This window comes from Balearica regulorum, chromosome 4 (assembly GCF_011004875.1).
Source record: "Balearica regulorum gibbericeps isolate bBalReg1 chromosome 4, bBalReg1.pri, whole genome shotgun sequence".
NCBI lineage: Eukaryota > Metazoa > Chordata > Aves > Gruiformes > Gruidae > Balearica > Balearica regulorum.
The window spans coordinates 46320769-46339573 of NC_046187.1; the positions used below are offsets into that span (position 1 = coordinate 46320769).

The 18805-nt window shown below is 43.9% G+C and overlaps 1 protein-coding gene across 1 annotated transcript in view; it reads left to right on the forward strand.

The window, feature by feature from the left end:
• The first annotated feature begins 429 nt into the window (after positions 1-429).
• Positions 430-18805, forward strand: part of STOX2 (storkhead box 2) — a 77480-nt gene continuing 59104 nt past the window's right edge. The window contains exon 1 of the mRNA XM_075751944.1: positions 430-1778. Coding sequence (XP_075608059.1) covers positions 1613-1778 — 166 coding nt within the window. The 5' untranslated portion in view covers positions 430-1612. The remainder of the gene's footprint in view (positions 1779-18805) is intronic.

Sequence of the window (18805 nt, forward strand, 5' to 3'; positions counted from 1 at the left end):
GCGTGCCACTGGGGTGAGAGGCTGGGTGGCCTCCTTCCCACGGGCGAGGCAGGTAGGCCACATGTCCTGGATATCCTTGTGGGGTGCAATGTTTTTTTTAATATGGTGGTGTGACTGACCAGGCCTCCCAGGGGAGAGCCAGGAAGCGGCAGATCTTCAGGCGCTGAGGGAGAAACAAGGCGCTGCTGAGGGAGGATGCGTGGGTGAACCCCGCAGGCTCCACGCAGCGGTGGCGTGGGCATACAGATCTCTCCCGGCGCCCATCCCTCCGCTATATCCGAGGTTGTCCCGGGGCGGGAGCGGTGCCCGAAGAGGCCGGCAGACGAGGCCCGCCGGGCCCTGCCGCCGTGGCCGCCCTGCCCTTCCCCTCCTTCCCGCCGCTCGGGGCGGTGCGCGCCGCTGCCCCCTCCCTATTCGGCTGCCGCGGGCGGCGCCCGGAGCCCAGCGGTGCGGGGTGCCCGGCGCTGCGCATCGCGCTCGGCGCCCCCCTCCCCGGGCACGGCACGGCCCCGGCGCTCACCCGCAAGAGCCACCGCCAGGGAGGAGGGAAAGGAGGCGGAACGGGAGGGGGCGGGCCCCCCCCGCGGTGCATGGGGCTTTGTACGCGGGTGCCTGCAAGCCGGCCCGAACCCCGGCCGGTGCCGACACGGGGGAGCGCAGAGCCCGGCGGGACCCGCAGGCCGCGCCGGGACTAGCATGAGCCCGGGCGGTGGCGCGGCGCCCGGCGCTCCAGCAGCAGCTGCTCGCGGCGCGGCGGGGCGGAGAGCGGGCGGCGGGCAGGCGGGCGGGCCGGGCAGTGACCTCCCCGGCGGCCTCGCCCCCCGCGCCGGCCGCCCCTAGCGCGGAGCCGGTGGCGGTCCAGCCCCGGGGACAGGCGGGCGGGGGTCGGGGTCAGCCACGGCGAGGCGCGACGCTGCCGGGGGCCGCGGGCCGCTGCCGGCTGCCTGAGGGGGGCGGCGGCGGCGCGGGGGTCGCGGCTGCTTCCGCCGGTCCCGCGGCCGGGAGGGGCGCCTGCGGGCCCTCCCTCCTTCTCCTCTCCTCCTCCTCCTTCTCCTCCTCCTCTTCCCGCTGCTCCTCCCGCCGCGCCGGGAGCTGCCGCCTGCCTCCCCAGCGCCGGGCGCGCCGCTGTCGGGGTCGCAACCGGCGGCCGCGGGTTTTTCCTCATTTGTTTGGGCCTTTTGTGTGGCGGCTCACAGTTGGCTAAGCACGGCCGGGCTGAATCGGGCCATTGTTCGGGACCCCCGAGCTCCCACGCTGCACGTCTCTCGTCCCCATCCCCCCCTCCTCTCCGCACCCCCCCCCCCTATTTTTTTGCCTGAGAAGCCACATAACGTGCCTTTCCTCCACGCGAATCTGGGAGCTGTAAGCCGGACCGATTGCAAATGAAGTGTAATGCATTGTGGGACGTGTGTAAAATTGGATCATTCGAGGGGAAGAAAAAAAAAAAAGGAAGGGACCTGCGGCTGGCGCCCTAGAAGAGGTAGCGGCGAGATGCGCGCAGGTTGTGCCCCGGCGGTACCCGCGCTAGGCTGATGCCAGGCAGCGCGCATCCGGCGAGCCGCAAGGCCTGACCCATGCTGCGGCGGGAGGATTAGGCTCGGGCATCCTCAGGATGAAGAAGACACGGAGTACGACCTTGCGGCGGGCCTGGCCTAGCTCCGACTTCTCCGACCGGGCCTCGGACCGTATGAGGTCCCGCAGTGAGAAGGACTACCGGCTCCACAAACACTTCCCACCAGCTTTTATTTCCCAGGCATCACGGGGCTACATGACATCAGGTTTGTAACATAATTTGTGGGTGCGAGAGAGCTTTATTGCGAGGCTGGTGCGGGATGTGTGTGTCGCTCTGGGAAGGCTGTGTCGCTGGGTACGGAGGGGAGCCTGCAACCGGGAGGATAAGTTTTTATGAATAATGCAAAAAAAAAAAAATAGCATACATCCACCATTTTGTACCTCCGCAAGATTCACAGCGGGGCCCTTGCAATATGGTGTTTACTATCTATTAGTCGAGTGAAATAAATGCACGAGAGAAACGGTCGCGCGTGTCTCTGTTGTGGAAGGGCAGATAAAAATGACTGAGCGTGCAGAGCATGGAGCCCTTTGCTCCTTTTGTGCAGAAAAGCATGCACTGGATATTTACAGCTGCCCCAAGCATTCCCCTTTTAATGCAGTTAACTCTAGTTAACTCATTGGGCTTTCATGTTTTTCCATTTTGGAAAGGAAAAGGATCACCTGTGATTGCAAATGCTCTTGCCTTGTTAAATGTTCTCTGGGTTTCAGCTGCCTATTTCTGCAATGGCAAAGCACGCTTTGGTGAAAATGACTGTAAACACATTTGCATTCGTTATTTGAGGCATAAAAGGAGACCAGACATGTGTATGTGGGGGAACACACATGTGCATGTATATTCATTCGTCTGTCGATTGCTTTCAAGGGAGGCCATAGGGAAATAATGGACACTGCACCAACATGTTTGTGCATGGGAAAGAGAGAGCGCAAACAAAACAAAAAACAGTGCAGGGAAAGGCAGGCATCGGGGAGAGGCTTGGCCTCTGATAGAGTGCTGGTGCGATTTTAGAAAGCCTCAGTACTATTAATGGAAGCTGCTCCATCCTGAAATGCACCTTAATGGCCTTGGAATTCAGACATTTCATAAACACCCGAAAGAAGACTTGGGAAAATGCTGATGGGGAGGGGGCCGGGGGCAGAAAATCCTGGAAACCTCCTTTGTTGTTCTGCTGCCTGCTTATTGTGATGATTGGACATAACGTTTCATTACTATGATGGCAAATTCCAATTTATCATGAAGGCACGTTTTCCCTCTAAGGCTCAATTTAGGTTGAGTAGGCAGATTCCTTTAAAGGAGAAAAAGAGAGAGAGGGAGAAAATGAAGGTATTTATTATGCGTTACTGAAAACATTTCAAGCCCTGTGCCCCGTTCCCCCCTATTTCTGCTGCAAAGGTTGAGCCAGAGATTGTGGTTGTTAGTTATATGCTCACTTTCCTATCTCTGGCCCGAATAAACATTTCTCTTCAGTCAGGATTGATTTCTCATGTTTTAAAAATGTCTCATGACTGTTATTTCTCTAACGCCTGAGCACAAGGGAAATAATACGCATTTTATTGAAATATCTGCCTGTGTAAGAATATTGTGCTATTTTGGCAGTAGCTGCTCTGACTTTTCCCTTTCCTGGGAAGCCACATATTGAGAGGAAATGACAAGGATAATTTATGCTTGAACAGCTGAAGAAGAGGAGAATGGTGGTGGTAGAGGGGTTGTTTTGTTTTGTTGGTGCTGCAGGACCTGAAAGCAGCTGGAAAGCCAAATCTGTCCGTACTGCGAAGATTGTTGTTGTTCTGCGTGAACATCCTGATATTCCCCCTGTAAGATACGCTGTGTCAGTTCTATTGAAGTCAGTACTTTAAGGCCTTTCTTTGAGTGTGGAAGCCTGTATTTAAAAGAGAAGGAGCTCACGTGAACGTTTTGCGCCAAGTGGTGTGCTTTTTTGCTTGTTTTTAATTCTTCAGGGAAGCAGTCTGGCTCAGGAAAGCTTTATCTTGGCAAGATTGGTACAATTCAACCAGGCGCTCAAGCACCAGCAATCTGCAGAATCAGATGTGTCACCCTGCATTTTTTTGGCAGATACCTGTGTCATTGGGGGGCGAGCAGAGATTTGTAATCTACTAGAAATGTTTTAAAGTAATATCTGGACCCCCAGAATACCGTGTTTATACATATACAGTGCAGTTATTTAAACTGCAATAATTGAAGAAGGACAAATGTCATGCTTAGTTTGAGTAATTCGCTAAAGTTGTTGGAGGGAGAATACATTGAAAATTAAAATCAACAAATGTTTGTTGTTTTTTTTTTGAAGTAACAACTTAGTAGGATTTTAGCTGGAAGTCCAATTGTTTTCTCTTGATGGATAGTTTCCACATTCATTTATTTTTAAAGGATCCTTATCCGCTGCGATCCTAAAATACTAGTTTTGGGAGGACTGGCTACTGTATTTAACACTTCTTGCTAGTTGAAGAAGACTCTCTTCCTCGCAGGAAATCTATAGGAAGTCTTCTGGCATAAAAGTTGTGGGGATCAGGAATACAAATACATTCTTTGTCACCCGGAATGTTGTAGGGGAGAAAGTGTCCTGAAACACATGGGCTTTTCAGAGGGCTGCATTCTGTTTATCCAACCATTTAACCTCATCACCATTAGCATTGTTGTGTTTCTCTTCTAATTAAATGCCGCATTGTTTGGAGTGGGGGTGGAGGGTGGGAAAAAAACCTTGGGGTTTTGCCTCAATTACTCTGCTTAGGGAAATACGAAAAAGCAGACAGTCAAACGGCCTTCAGTAAGACGCTAAAAAGCTTGAAACGTTAATATTCGAGCACGCCTGAATGAGGCATGGAGAATCGTATATACGTACTTTTCTTTCAGCAGACAGAAATAGTGAGGAATGGCGTTGTGGTCAGTGCCGTGGTGAGAAAATACAGTCTCTAAGCAGAACCCTATTTTTAATGAAGGTGCAAACCTCATGCTAGAGTGGTGAAGCACATTGGATTTTAAGCAGCCTTTTCAGTAAAACTGAGTAAGGACCACTTTGATATTTGCTCGATTAGAAGCAGCATTGGTGGCTGGAAGTCACATTTTCAGTACTTGGGGAAGAAACTGCCCGTAATTGTAGAAAATTGATGCAGATGTAATTCATCCGAAATTTAAAGATTGTTTGACAGATGAAGGGAGATGGAAGTAAGGAGGAAAAAAAGCAGTGAATTTAGAAACCCACACATTTTTACTGCTGAATAATCTCTCGATACATGCTGTTAAATCGGCTGTACTCCAGGGTTTCTTTAGGCCTCCTAGCAACCACTAGGTTCAAAGGCCATGCAAGGAGTTCATTGTTCATGTGGAATATTAATTTCCCAGTGGAGGACTGACTTGGAGAAAAAACGTTGAAAAAAAAAAACTACAACAATGTAGAGCTTTGACCTTGCATGAAAAGTGATGTTGAAAAGTTTGAATCCCATAAAATTCATACACCTTACTGAAAAAGGGGAAATATACTTGGAGTTTTTGATAGATTGCTGCTTTAATTGAAGGGGAAATAAAGAAATCATATGAAACTGCCAAGCAGGATAAAACTTACTGAAACTTAGAAAGGCTCCAAAAAATCACACAAAATAATATGTACAGCTTTTGAACTGTTGGAAGCTTCTTGGTTTTTTTTTTCATCTTCTTTTTTCCCTCTTAAATAACAAAGGCAAATCCTGGATTTTGTTTTAGCGGAGAGAGGAACTGCATCCTGTGGTTGACCCAGCCGTTAAATGTTACCAGAACTGAGTAGCACTCTGGAAAGAAGTAATTTTTTCTGCAGCCTTTCGTGAGCTATTTTAATTGAAGATCTTGGTGTTGGAGGTAATGTGTCAGTTTGAGATGGGGGTGGTGTAGGGTAACAGTCTAGCACACACAGCATGAAGGAATGTCTGAAGAGCTTTTTACAACGGTAAAAACTAATTCCAGAGCATGATTACTTGAAGGTTACCTTCTGAAAAGTTTGCAATTACTTTATTGCTCTTTGCTATAAAATTTCCTTGCAGAGGTTTCAGTGCTCCAAAGTTGAAGGGTAAAATTCAGTCTCGGGGTTGCTCTGTTGTTACTGGAGTTTGATTACCAAGTTGAAGCAGAAGGGAAAGGAGAGAAGTACGTGACACTGCCACCCAACTGATAGTATCTGTGTGCAAATTAAAATTTGTATGAGAAAAAGATAACCTTATTCTCTGTTTCAAGGATGTTTCATGGAAGGTCTAGGACTGCCTCTTCAGCTTCCTTGAACAGCAAGAAGGATCTTGGGAGTCATTTGAGCAAATTTAAGAGTCCTGAGTATTTTTCTCTTTTAAAGCTTGAACCTCTAATGAAAATTAATATTTGGAGATAACCATGCACGATCTGAAGAACTCAGGTTAATGTAATTGAGAAATGACAGATACATGCAAAGCCTTGAAGCTCATTCAGTTCTCCTGTCCCTTAATTCAGTTATCTAAAGGAATATGTTCTAGCTTGAAAGTAGCTGTATTGTAATTAATATTTAATGGAATAATCAGTATTGCATCACCTTCTTTTTCTCTCAGTGTGGTATTAAGCAACACCTTCCAATTTGTCTGCTTAACAGTAATGCGATCTCTTTGCCTCCCTGAATTCTGAGTAGTTTTAGGCTGTCTTAGACCAGATCCATTAATGGGGCAGTAAAAACTGAGAGCGTGTAGGTGTCAGTGGCTAGCAGGGCTTGCTTTGCCTCTTGGCTCCTGCTCTGTCTCGTGCTCAGCCTGTGCTGACCTGGTGAACCCCAAGTGGGTCGCTCCGTTCAGTTACTGCAGGGGCTATGCTTGCTTTATTGCTTGGGAAGGTGCTGCTCCTGGGCTCACTGTGCCTTCCAGTTCCTTTTGGCTGCTGGTGTATCTGCTTGCCTTGACAGAGAAATAGGAACTGTTACTGCAGCCTGGTTTGGGGAGAGGGTCTAAGTGTGCTCTGGCTTCAAACCACAAACTTGGTCCAAGTTCATGGACCAGTCATTTTTGCACTGTTTCTAGCTCATTTCGCTGGTTTCTTGCTGTCCTGGTTTTGGCAGGGATGGAGTTAATTTTCTTCCTAGTGGCTGGTGTAGTGCTGTGTTTTGGTTTTAGGATGAGAAGAGTCTTGGTAACACACCGACGTTTTTAGTTGCCAAGCAGTCAAGGACTTTTCAGCTTCTCATACTGCCCACCAACGAGAAGGTGCGGGGTGCACAAGAAGCTGGGAGGGGACGCAGCCAGGACAGCTGACCCAGACTGGCCAAAGGGATATTCCATACCATATGACATCATGCTCCATATATAACAGGGAGAGTGGCTTCGGAACTAGCTGAGCATCAGCTTCGGGTGGTGAGAAATTGTACCGTACATCACTTTTTTGTATATTCTTTATTATTATTATTCTTCCTTTCCTATTAAACTGCCTTTATCTCAACCCATGAGTTTTACCTTTTTTTTTTTTTTTTTTTTTTTTTTCCCTTTTTGATTGTCTCCCCCATCCCGTGGTGGGGTGGGGGGAGTGAGCAAATGGCTGCATGGCTCTTTTAGCTGCCTGCCGGATTAAGCCACGACACTTGCCTAAAAGAATATAGAAAACAGCCTTCTCTCTTCTCCTTCTGTAGAACCCTGGTTTTCACTCTTGCGGTAGCCTGTGCAGTATTAGCTGCAGTGCTGGCATACAGCACTGTGCCCGTACCTGTCTGCACACCTGGTCCTTTCCCACCAGATACCAAGATGTTTTCTGCATATCCATGCTTTTAGACCAAGCCACAGACAGTGGCCTGTGTACCAATTGTCTATTCAACTGACCAAACTGCATTTGAGTACCTGTTGTTCTTGGCTGCTGCAGCCTATGAGCAAAGGGATCCAAAGCAGCTTTTTTTCCCCAAAGTAAAATCAAAGGGGAAGGAGTATAAGAAAGAAGCAAAAGTCTGTGTGCGCGCGCCTGTCTTACCTAGACCTGTTAGGGTTTCTATCTCGTTTCAAAGCAGTCATCCCCTCAGGGCTAAGTTTCAGGTTATTTTTCTTCCCTGGCCTCTGTTGCTGCTTGCACTCAGTCCTGGTGTCCTCTCTGCTGGTCAGCTTGGACCTCTGGCCAGGTCGGGGTGCACAGAGGTGCTCCAGAATCAGGTCACCAAAGGGTGTCGTCTCACTGGCATTTGCTCAGAGGTGTCAGTCTGAATGTGAATACATATTTAGGTGTGTTTTCCAGTAATCCTGTGATTGAAGTAATTTGTTATATGGGCACTAGACGTCATGGTAGCCTACTGAAGATACAGGAAGCTCCTCTTTCAAGAGCAGACAAGGGTTCAGAACAAACACAGTACTGATTCATCACAAATAGCTCCCAGTCTTTCACAGGTGTAGAAGTTATACTCTGTCGGCAACATTTGATAAACCTGAAGGGTGTTGAATATCTTGCCATTTTGGAATTGAATAGCAGCCACATCTTTGCAAAATGCATTACTTGTCGGAGGAGGCTGAAATGTGAGGATTTTGCAGATCACCTTGGTTTAGCCCAGTGACCTGCTCAGTTGTGAGCAACAATAGGCCTTCATTTGTATGCAGGACTGTTCATCCCAGAGTAGACTACCATCTTTGTTATGTTCTTTGTACACTTGAAAGAGATATAAGTACAATTAGGTATGAAGACTAAAAAGATGCTATTTTGCTATGCACATTGTAGAAGTCCTCCAAAAATTGGGTGTTTCTCTTCTTTTGCGTGAGACTGCTCTATAAGCAGTAGCAGGTTGTAGAATATCTCTGTGAACGGCATTAAAACTGAATTGATATCCTATCACCTAAGCTCTGGGCCATGATTCAAGTAAAGCAGTGTTGAAAAAAAATTTTGGATACAATTACTCTTGGCTCGTCCTAAGCTTGCTTTTACCTGGTTGGAAGAGGCCAGACAGCATTAAAGCTGTGATCAAAAACTGTCAGCTAATTCAGAACTTGTGTAAGGATTGCTAAATAATACAGTATATGTTGTGGTGTTGTTTTTTTTTTTTTTCCTTGAAAAGCATGATACATTACATTATTTTAAATGATAAAGCTACCATTAAATGATCAAAACTGGGTATTAGACGTTTTTGGTGGAGTAGATATAAATCTGAGCCTAAAAATAAGGGTTGCCCTTTGTAAGAAGTATCTAATGAATACTTCATGCAATTCCACCTAGCTATTGGGTTTAATTTTCACCAGAAAAAGGAACACAAGTAGTAACCATTGAAGCTGAGACCTGAATGTCTGAACTTAACCAGAACACTTTCAGTTATAGGTCTTTTTTTCTAGGTAGATTAAATATGATGACAGGAAGCAGAAACGAGGGTTAAAAGCTTCTCTCAAAGTCTGTGGAAACTGTGTGCTTCTGTACTTGCCCTTGCAATAATTTTTGGTACTAAGGCCAATGGCAACCAGAGTACTTCTAGGGAAAATGCTTGAATATTGAAGCTGCAAAACTCTCCCAAACCAGGATTTGTTGCTCCCAAGTGACTGCCTGTAGCTATGAGGGGGGTATGAAAGTTTTTTATAGCTACTGGCTTGCTTTTTTTTCAGCACATTTGAGTTGGTTGCTTTACTGATGCTGTTTTATATCTCACTCTTGAATGACATATAGGTGCTGGAATTATCTTGTTCAAATAGACCATGGAGGAGAGGGGATTAAAAAAAAAAAAAAAAAAAAGAAAAGAAAAAAGGAAGACCTGGCTTCACAGGAAGCGTATTTGGGTGTGCAGCATGATGGAGTGGGTAGAGCAGTCTAGTTTAGACAGAGCCCTGGGCTCTATTGGCAGTTTTTAAGCAGTCTGCAAAAGGTAACCAAAACAAGAAAACTTGACTTCCAACAGGCTTGAATTCATTATAAAAAGGATAGCAAGTTTCCCTTTTCCTTCCTCCAAAGAGACATTGAAATCACTAGGTTTGAAAGTCAGGAGGTGAGGGAGGTGTTCCCACTTGTGTCAGTGGTCATCTTTGTTTTCCTGGGCACTTGAACTGTTTCTGCAGTTCCCTACACTTAGGTTGTAACCTGTTCGGTAGGAGAACTGTCTCCTTTATATTGTACTGTAATATTGCCAGTCACAGAAAAGGTCCTATCTCAGCCCAGAACTTGAATTGCTAACAATGGCTAAGAATGAACATCCCAACATAGATGTATTCATTCCGCAAGTGAAATCCTGCGTTCAGACCAACCTTTGAATGCCATGGTATTCATAAGAATTTTCCATCTCACCTTCCTGCAAGCTGAAAAAGAAAGCCCGTTTATAATACCAGCAGTAAATGATGTGGAATGATTGTTACTCGGTACTGTTATCTCTTCTACTTGTCAACCAGCTCCTCACAACCCAAAGATAGTTCTGTTTTTCATTAAATTGTAGATGATGTGATTCCTATAATTTTTAAAGTGTAGGAGTGGTTCTTGTTACTTCAGTGGGAAATGCTTTCTTCAGGAGATAGCTACAAATGCACAATTTATGAGAAATTTCAAGTCGTGGTGTTGGAAAAAACATATCACGATGGTTTTATTGGATTTGATAGGGTGTGAAAGAAAACAAAAGAGGAAGAATGAACATTTTATTTGAGGAACTGCTTTTAATTTGTGGACTTTTATGTGGGCCTATGATTTTTGAGGGTAGGGATGGCCTGTGTATTGCATGTGAATTTCAGGTATTGTGAAAAAGAATGAATCAGAAGTTGATCATATTTATACTAGGTCTTTTTATTTAGTGAAAGTAGCAAAATGCCTCTGCTGTCTCTCGTCTTTCAAGTCTTTAATTTTGTATTGGTCTTGTAAAGTTACTCCTAACTTTTGTTTCTCTGTAATTCGTTAAAGGTATTGGTAGCTAGGCAGCGCATTGCATGCTTTAGCTTTCAGCTGAAATGATCCAGCAGTAACTGCTTCTGTTTAGCAGTTTTTCTTTAAAAATTTGGCCAGATAGCCTAGATGAACTGTAGCCTTCTCTCTTCCTTATGCCTTATTGAGCACAGGAGTTATTTTGAAAAGTATGTCTAACATTAGAGCAGAACAGACTCCTGGACACCGATTGTCATCCTCCCAATCATGACAGAGAATGCAGCTGCAGTGTGGCTGAGATGCTGGAACTGAAGCAATTCGAGAATCTCTTCTTGAGTTTGGGTACTATCCTCAGGGTGGTACGCCTGTCCATGAAGCATCTCGCACGCCCGTTCTTGAGGTGCCGATGGCGAGTAGAAACCTGCATTTAGTGATCTCAAAACACCTTTTCCAGCTACTATTTTCTTTTCCAGCTGTATTGTTTAAAGGAAAAAAAAAGAATGGCCCTTTCTAGTGAATTTGACCTCAACGTTTTGAGGCCCAAAGAGTATAATAGACAATTCAGAAATACTTACTTAATGCGGCCTGGAAAAGGCAAAGTTCAGTGAGAAAGTTGATTTCATCATAACACAGGAAGCTGTGTTGGGAGAACCTAGATTATATAAACTGTTTTCATGCCCATTTGTGTTCTTTTAATTTCCTCCATAATTTCCTATGAATTTCCTGTTGATGACCTGTGACCTAGTTTCAGAAGATGAACTTCTGACCATGTGTGATAACATTTTAAATGCCATAAATTGGACCGTTCATCTTAGAAGCCAGTAAAGATGATGTACTAATTTTCATTGTGGTACTTAACTTTGCCTCTTGAATTTTCACAGTGTTTCAGAGCAAAGTAGCGATCTACATTTTCATAGGATGTTCTAAATTCTGCTCCCTTGAGAATTTCCATTCTTGGATCATACAGTGACTTTGTTTTACTACACATAAGCCTTAAACTAAATATTTTTTTTAATGGGGTGAAAGGGAAATATTTTTACAAGCTTTTCTTAGGATTTGTGTGCTTTTAGGTGTAAATGCTGCATGCCTGGCTGGGTGACTGGAGGGAACAAAAACTTCAGAGGAAAAGGTTTATTGGCTTTAACATTAAGTTGGAAACAGCTGCAACCCCCAGGTGTGAATTGAACATATCTGCAGCGCATCTCTTTTGAGAGAGGGAGGACAGATACCACTGGCCATGGAAAGTTCACCCAAAGGCCCAAGTGGTCCCTCAGCTTCTGGTGTCAACCTCAAGGCAAGTTTACTGACACGGAGACGGAATCTCACAGCACGGCTCGCTGCTGTTGGTCCACGTGCTGGCTTCTTCCCTTTATATATTGGTTATATTGGTTTGTGATGGAAATTATGAAAAATCTTAGGGAAATTATGGGGAGTGGTGTATATATATATGTATTCACTTAGTCAGTAGGAACATGGTATGGAAGTACTGTGAGACTAGCGCTCAGTGAAAATCATTTGGGCTTCTGTATGGGATAAGCGTCCTTCCATAGGCATTGACTTTCAGGAGTGAAATCTTGAAATCATATTTGCGTGGGATGTCTGTGTAAGAATGGATCTGGTTGGAATATTTGCACAGAACACAGAAGCAAAAAGTGGTTTTCTGCATTTTTTTCAAGCCAAGTCTAATGAAGTCTCAGTTTCTGAACAACTTTTTGGGATTTCTCTGGAAAGACATATAGCCATCTCTAAATAAAACATTTTGCAGACATTTTAAAATTATTATTTGCTAAATCATGAGGCGTTTTCCTTTGGGTCAATCTTAGGTTTGGTCTGTACAATTATTTTAATTGCAGAAATATTCTCTAATAACTATGAGTGTAAAGTTAAGGCATCTTTTAGAAACCACATTTTAAAACCCACGGTCTTAACTACCTCTTTTCACAAGAAGGTGAAGTAGCTATGTAAGGTATTGTTTATGTTAGAGACGTGCAATAATTTTTCATCAGATACATGGTCTGCCATATTGCCCTATGTAGCACAGTAAAGCGTAGTTTCTGTAAGTTTATTAAATTTTATATGTTGCAAACCTGTGCTCTCTGCATGTGTGCTAATGGCTCTTCATGAGAATGCATGCTAAGTCCTTAGTGGGAAAGGTGGGCAGATTTTTGGTTGACTGTTCAGGTAGGAAACCTTAACTTCTAGCAGTGCTGCTTCCATGTATGATGCACATATCCGTCTCCCTTGCACATGCTCTTTGCCTGCATCAGGGAATTGGAAAGGCTGAGGAGGGAATAGCTGTAAATGCTGAGTAATGCTCCCTTTTAATTGAAGTCTGCCTTTGAATAAGGGCCATAGATTGGACAGCTAGAGAAACTAGGGCAGGCTTACCAAAACCAAGGGTGGGTGCGATGGCAGCAAACAAAAAGAGGAGTCGTGGGCAGAGTTGTTCTGCCAGAGCAGGCTTGTGTTGTTGCATCCTGACCGCGAGAAGTACGCTTCCCCAGCTCACCCCGATTTCAATGTAAGTCATTTAACTCGCTGGATTTAAATCAGGACCATCGCTCCTTCACTTGCATGTCTCTGAGCTCATTTCAAAGGCTAATGAGTGATACAACTTTTTTCTGCATACCAGATGATAATCTCATTCAGTTTTGATCCCAGTGCTGATTGTTCCAAATAGAGCAGTAGGCATGCAGCAACACAGTGCACTCAGCTTTTCATGGTTTCCTTTTTCACGTCTTCAAGAAATACACTAAAGTAAAATGAAGTGTTTCACTGTAGCTTGCATTTAGATTTAAATAATAAAAAGGTAAGTTAAGAAAGTTGAGTGGAAAAAAGCTTTACCTACTTGTGTCGTCGTAGTTCATTCACAGGTTAATGGGGCGGTTGAATAGAACAATGTATTTCGAGCAGTGCTAAAGCATACAAAATGATGTCAACTGTTGGATTTTACTCATGGATTGGTGTCAAAGCAAGCTCTGTCAATGCTAGGTGTGGTCAGATTGTCTGGCAGTGCAGCTGCCCTTGGGAGCTGTCATTTATCTCTGGTAGCAAACTAGCTTCAAACCCAACTTTTCAGATCAGAGTATTTGGCCTGGGTTTTGTGTACACCTAAATGGATGTATGTATGGCATCGCTGTGCATAACATTAGGAGGCCTGTTTTATTATGGGTTTAAGCTGAAGGAGGGTTGATTTAGATTAGATGTTAGAAAGAAATTCTTTACTGTTAGAGTGGTGAGGCACTGGCACAGGTTGCCCAGAGAGGTTGTGGCTGCCCCCTCCCTGGAAGTGTTCAAGATGAGGTTGGATGGGGCTTTGGGCAACGTGGTCTAGTGGAGGGCGTCCCTGCCCATGGCAGGGAGGTTGGAACTAGATGATCTTTAAGGTCCCTTCCAACCCAAACCATTCTATGATTCTATGATTATGGGGGACCAGCAAGGAGAAAAAAACAACATGTCAAACCCACTCTGGTATACATTGCCGTGCAATGACAGTTTTAGATGGTGGTTTTCCAGCAAGAGCTGGTAGGAGTATGGAAAATTTTCCTTTTTTTACCACAAGCAAGGTCATGAGAGTGGCTGTGCCAGTTAAGACCCAAGTCTGTCTTGCCCACTGTGCTGTGTCCAGCTGTGACCCCAAAGAGGTGCCCAGGGAAGAGTAGGAAGAGAGCAAGTGGCGTGGTACTTCCCCAGCGTGCTTCCCTGCCTCCACCCGTTTCAGGCAATAGGGTTTGGTTAGTAATCCTCACCCGGTTTCTCCTGCAGGTATACTCTGTGGTACCTGTGGGAATATTAGGGGAGTGACAACTCTCGCCTTGTATACGAGGAGCTGCCCTGTGGCAGCCCTGGGTTGTGTGCATTATCAGTACTAAACTTGAATCTCACGGTGTCCTGTTTTGCAGTATTTCTCGCTAATGAGGAATATACGCACATGTGAAGAAGGTTTTGAGGTATTTTTCGTGGTGGGAGAGCAGCAGATCAGCTGCTTTTAGGTCAAGAGGCAACATTTATCCCCTCTCTCCACATACAACACACACAAATTGCAGATTCCTGTAACTGGGATATGAATAGTATTCACGTCATAACACATTCTCTATTTACATAAAATAGATTGTGAGGTCATAAAAGAGGCGTTTGTTAATTATTTCTGTGATTCCACTTACTCCTTCTTTCAGTTAGTTTTATTCCCTTAGTTCCTCCCTTTCCTTTCCCTCTGAATCCTGGGCATTGTGAGCCGTCTCATCTCGAAGGTGACACATGTCTAGATGAAAGGCTTGCATTAAGCAGGAGTTTCTTGTTATATCAACTCTTGACATTCCAAAAATGTCAACTCCTGATTCATGTTGCAAGCAGGATCTGGTGCCAAGATGTTACTCGTTTCCAAGTCTTCCACTTATTAATGAGGCAGAACTGCTGTTTCAAGATAGAGTTGTTCTGAGAAGGTACCGCAGAAGTGGATCCTAACGTTTCATGTCTCCAAGGTATCCCCTTTCCTTATTTTGAAGGCGTTGTCTTGCTCACGAGAATAATCTTGGGTGGGAGGTAATTGTTCAGCTATTAGCTAAAGACCGTAACTTTTCATCATGGCTTCCTGAGCTTGTGACATATTGGATGTCTCACTGAAAGTGCTAGTTTTCACAGGAGCCAAGCGTTCAGCGTCTCTGAAGGCTGGTAAATTGGGCAGTGCAGGTTTTAAAATCCACGGACCTGGATTTGCATCTGGGCCTGAGCTGACCGACCCCATCCGTGTGCTTGGCAAATGGACTGCCTTTGAAAACGGTAACAGGGCACAGAGCTGAATACCTGTCCGGATGCTCTTTCTGCGGAGCTGCCTGAAGCATCCATCAAACTTATGTCCCAAGCTCTGTCAATTCATAGACCAGCATCACAGAAATGTGTTTTCTGAAATAGATTTCAGGTGTGTTGTGTAAATGTGGATGGAGACAACTGTGTGTGGTGATGGTTCCAGTGATGCTCTGTGTGTGCACTGCCCGTGGTCCAGCCCTCCCAAGGGACGCCGTCTGCACGCTCAGTGGCGCTCATGGGAATCATCTTTTTGCTGTGTATGCGCAAAATAGCTTTACTGTGCGTGCTGAGTGGTATAATATCTTTATATAGGTTATACATAATTTTACCTTGTATTTATGTTCTTTTTAAGACTGCTCTCTTTAATCTTCACCCTTCTGCTGACATTTTTATATTCTACTTGTTAATATAGCATCAGAGCACATCCCTTTAATATATTCTATTTGGGGAGACTATATTGTATACCAACGTGAGTGTATTTTGTTTATGCTTTGTGTACATCCGCAGGTGTTTTAATTCAGATGTGCATGCTGTTAGTAATTGCAATTAATGTTGCAGATGTGTTTCCTAGCAAGACTAAAATATAAACATTGGAACAACAATGCAAATGGTAGCAAACATAGGATGCAAAACAGTAAAAATGATAAAAAAGTGATGAAATTTTAGTAATAGACTTGAGTTTAAAAAAAATTAAGAATTCTCTCTCAGCGATCTTTGAATTGGTCACTTTTTGGTTCATCTGCAGAAGTGTTGTTAGCCACCGTTATAGCACTGAGATTCTCACAGGACATCGATTTTTTTAAAATTTTTTTTTTTTTGGTCCACTTCAGTCCTTGATCTAATCTAACCATTTAGTGGGTGCTTAATCAGAGTAACTCCAAAGTAGATGATTTTACAGTCTGAAGTTACTATTACATGTTTAAAAAATTAGCATTTTAAATTCTAGTGCACAATAAGAACATATCAAATGTTCTTTACAGATTCTAAAGCCTTTATTTTGTGAACTTTTGAAAAAAGTGTGTACTTTTAATCTGTATAAGCTAATCTAGAGGCAACAGCAAAGGTCAAATGTTAAATGTTTCATTTGTCTTCTCTAATTGTAGGATTATTGAAAATGACCTGATAGGCTATGGGGTCAGATTCTTCTTTGTATGCCAGTGCAATTCTATTGATTTTTAACTGAGTTGTTACTAGTTTATTGTAGTGTGATAGTGAAAGCAAAGCCATTGCTGGCAAAAGGAGAATAATTTCTCTAGATGGAGAGCTAGGCAACAAAATTGGACTTCACTTGATGACAGTCAGGGAAGACCAAGGATCATTTGCAGTATGGAAATCAGCACTCTTCAGTCCTCCGTTCATTAGTGGTGCTGGTTAATTCCTAATTGTCTGATTTAAAGGGGGATATTCACACTCACATTGAGTAATACCATATGTTTGCAGTAGTGCCATTGAAATGTATGGTGCTACTGCTGTGACAGCAGTGAGTTCAGTCTGGTCTTGCACGTGCATGGAGGCTGGTGATCCCTGCTTGCGCAAGGAGTGAAAGTGGACCTAGAGCTCTTGGTGCTTAGGTGGAGGTGAAGGAGAAGACGCTGGGGCATTTATGTCAAATGCACACAGGTGAGGGAAAGGGAAGAACTGGAGCTTAAAACGGTTATTGCTGAGTATTACTTGCAGGTAATCCTAAAATCAGGGCAGGGTGCCAGATTCTGTGGTAAGATGTCATGCCTTGCTGAAACATGCTATGGTGTGACACCACAGTTCACCTTTCCCTCCCGTGATCCTGAGCTGTACCTTGCTGTCATTGTGAAATGTTTATCGATGTTCCATCATGAAACCAAACCCTCAGAAAAGTCTATAAACAGGTCTCTAAGAAATACATGGGTGCCCTAACTTCAGCGTATTTAATTTACTTAATAGTTACCTACTCCTGGTAGGTAAACCCAAAGCATTTTATTAAAAGGGAAAGGTTTGCCTTGTCAATCCCAATTTCAGAGCTCTTCATGAGCAAATTCTTTTAACATTTCGACCCTGGCTTTTGAGCAGTGACAAGGAATGAGCTGGGTGACTGCTGCAATCCGGTAAGGCTATCCTCTCTGTTGCAAAGCATAACCACCTCATCGGTACTTTAGGGTAAGATAATTTATTTAATTCAGCATCAAGGGCAACCCTGGATGTGTAAATATGAAAAGAATGGGCCACAAATAAAGTTGGAACATTCAGCAGTGTTTCACAACTCTGAAACAAAATACATGAAGTGCAGTGTTAGCAAATGTTTATATAAAACATGCTACAGTATTACATTGAACAATTATACCTCTTATCTCAGGCACTTATCTCTAGCTAAAGCCAAGTGGCTTGCAGGTTTAAATTGCTCAGTATTTTTGAAGTCAGTGTGGTAATGAAATATGCTAAGCAGCTGGGTTTTATGTGTGAGCATTTTGGGTATTTTTCTTGGCCTGCCTACTTTTATCTTTGAAGACACAAAACTAATGTAGTCAGAAGGAAAAGGCCAAAGTCTAATGAGCTTAATTGCAAAGAGCTGATGTTTGTAGTTGCATTTAAACCTTCTCTTTAGCATTTGCATCTCAATTTCACCATTTCTGAAACTCTTTTGTATAGAAATATTTATATTATATGAGGGTAAATTCTACGCCTTCCTCCTGTCACCTCTTTCACAGTCACACAGTGACAGCAGGGCTGCTGTTCCCATGGTCAGGGGCAGAGTGGTGGGACTGAGACCCCTTACACAAGGAGCTAATGGCTCGCCACCAAGCCTGCCTGACCAAGCATTTGTGAATGGATGGGAATAGTGTAAACTAATTTGTTGGATGTCTCATGGCTCCTGCTGTGTTGTATACTTGTAAAAGCGGCCTGAAACCAGCTCAGAGGAGCAGTGAGAATGCATCGAGGCATGGCTTGTTTTTAGAGATCTAGAAATCATAGTTATGCTCAGATCTTTCTTGGTACATGTGGGTTTGTTGTATTGGTTTTGTGCTGTGAAGAGCAAAAGGCATAACCTGCTTTTGTAGCTTGTGTTCAGGTAAGAAGTTCATGTTTGCCTATAGTTTAAAATGGCAGATTTTTTTTTTTTTCTCTTTTAGTGTGTGAACCACAAAAGTTGGGATCTTGTGTTGCTTGCCCTTACCTCTGTAATTATAGAGGACAATATCATCTCGTTTGCAATGATGTCTCCACTGTGATTGCAGCTATAGTTTACATGGAGGAATAACATTAGGGAGCAAATTAATATTGGATTTATAGCTTTTCTTAGGATAGTTCCTCAGACAAGACCAGCCAGCTCTTCGTGTGACATTAGCAAATGCTCTGTGGTTCACCAGTAGAGCAAACCTTGGAAATACTGCAGTCTGGCTTTGGAGGTCAAAGGTGGGATGTGCTTTCTGGTAGTTCTCAAAGCATCAGCAGTATGGAACAAGTGGAGATGTGTTTTTTATGGGCTTAACGGTAAGCATGCATGCTTTTAAGTGGTTTCTTTTTGATTTCAAATCTAGCACTCCTGAAGTTCCTATGCTTCTCATCTTGACTAATCAAAGGTTATCTTTTTTTCCCTTCCATTACTTCTCACTCTCTTCACTCTTTGCTTTCACTCCCCACATTGCAGTTGGGAATAAGTAGAAAGTT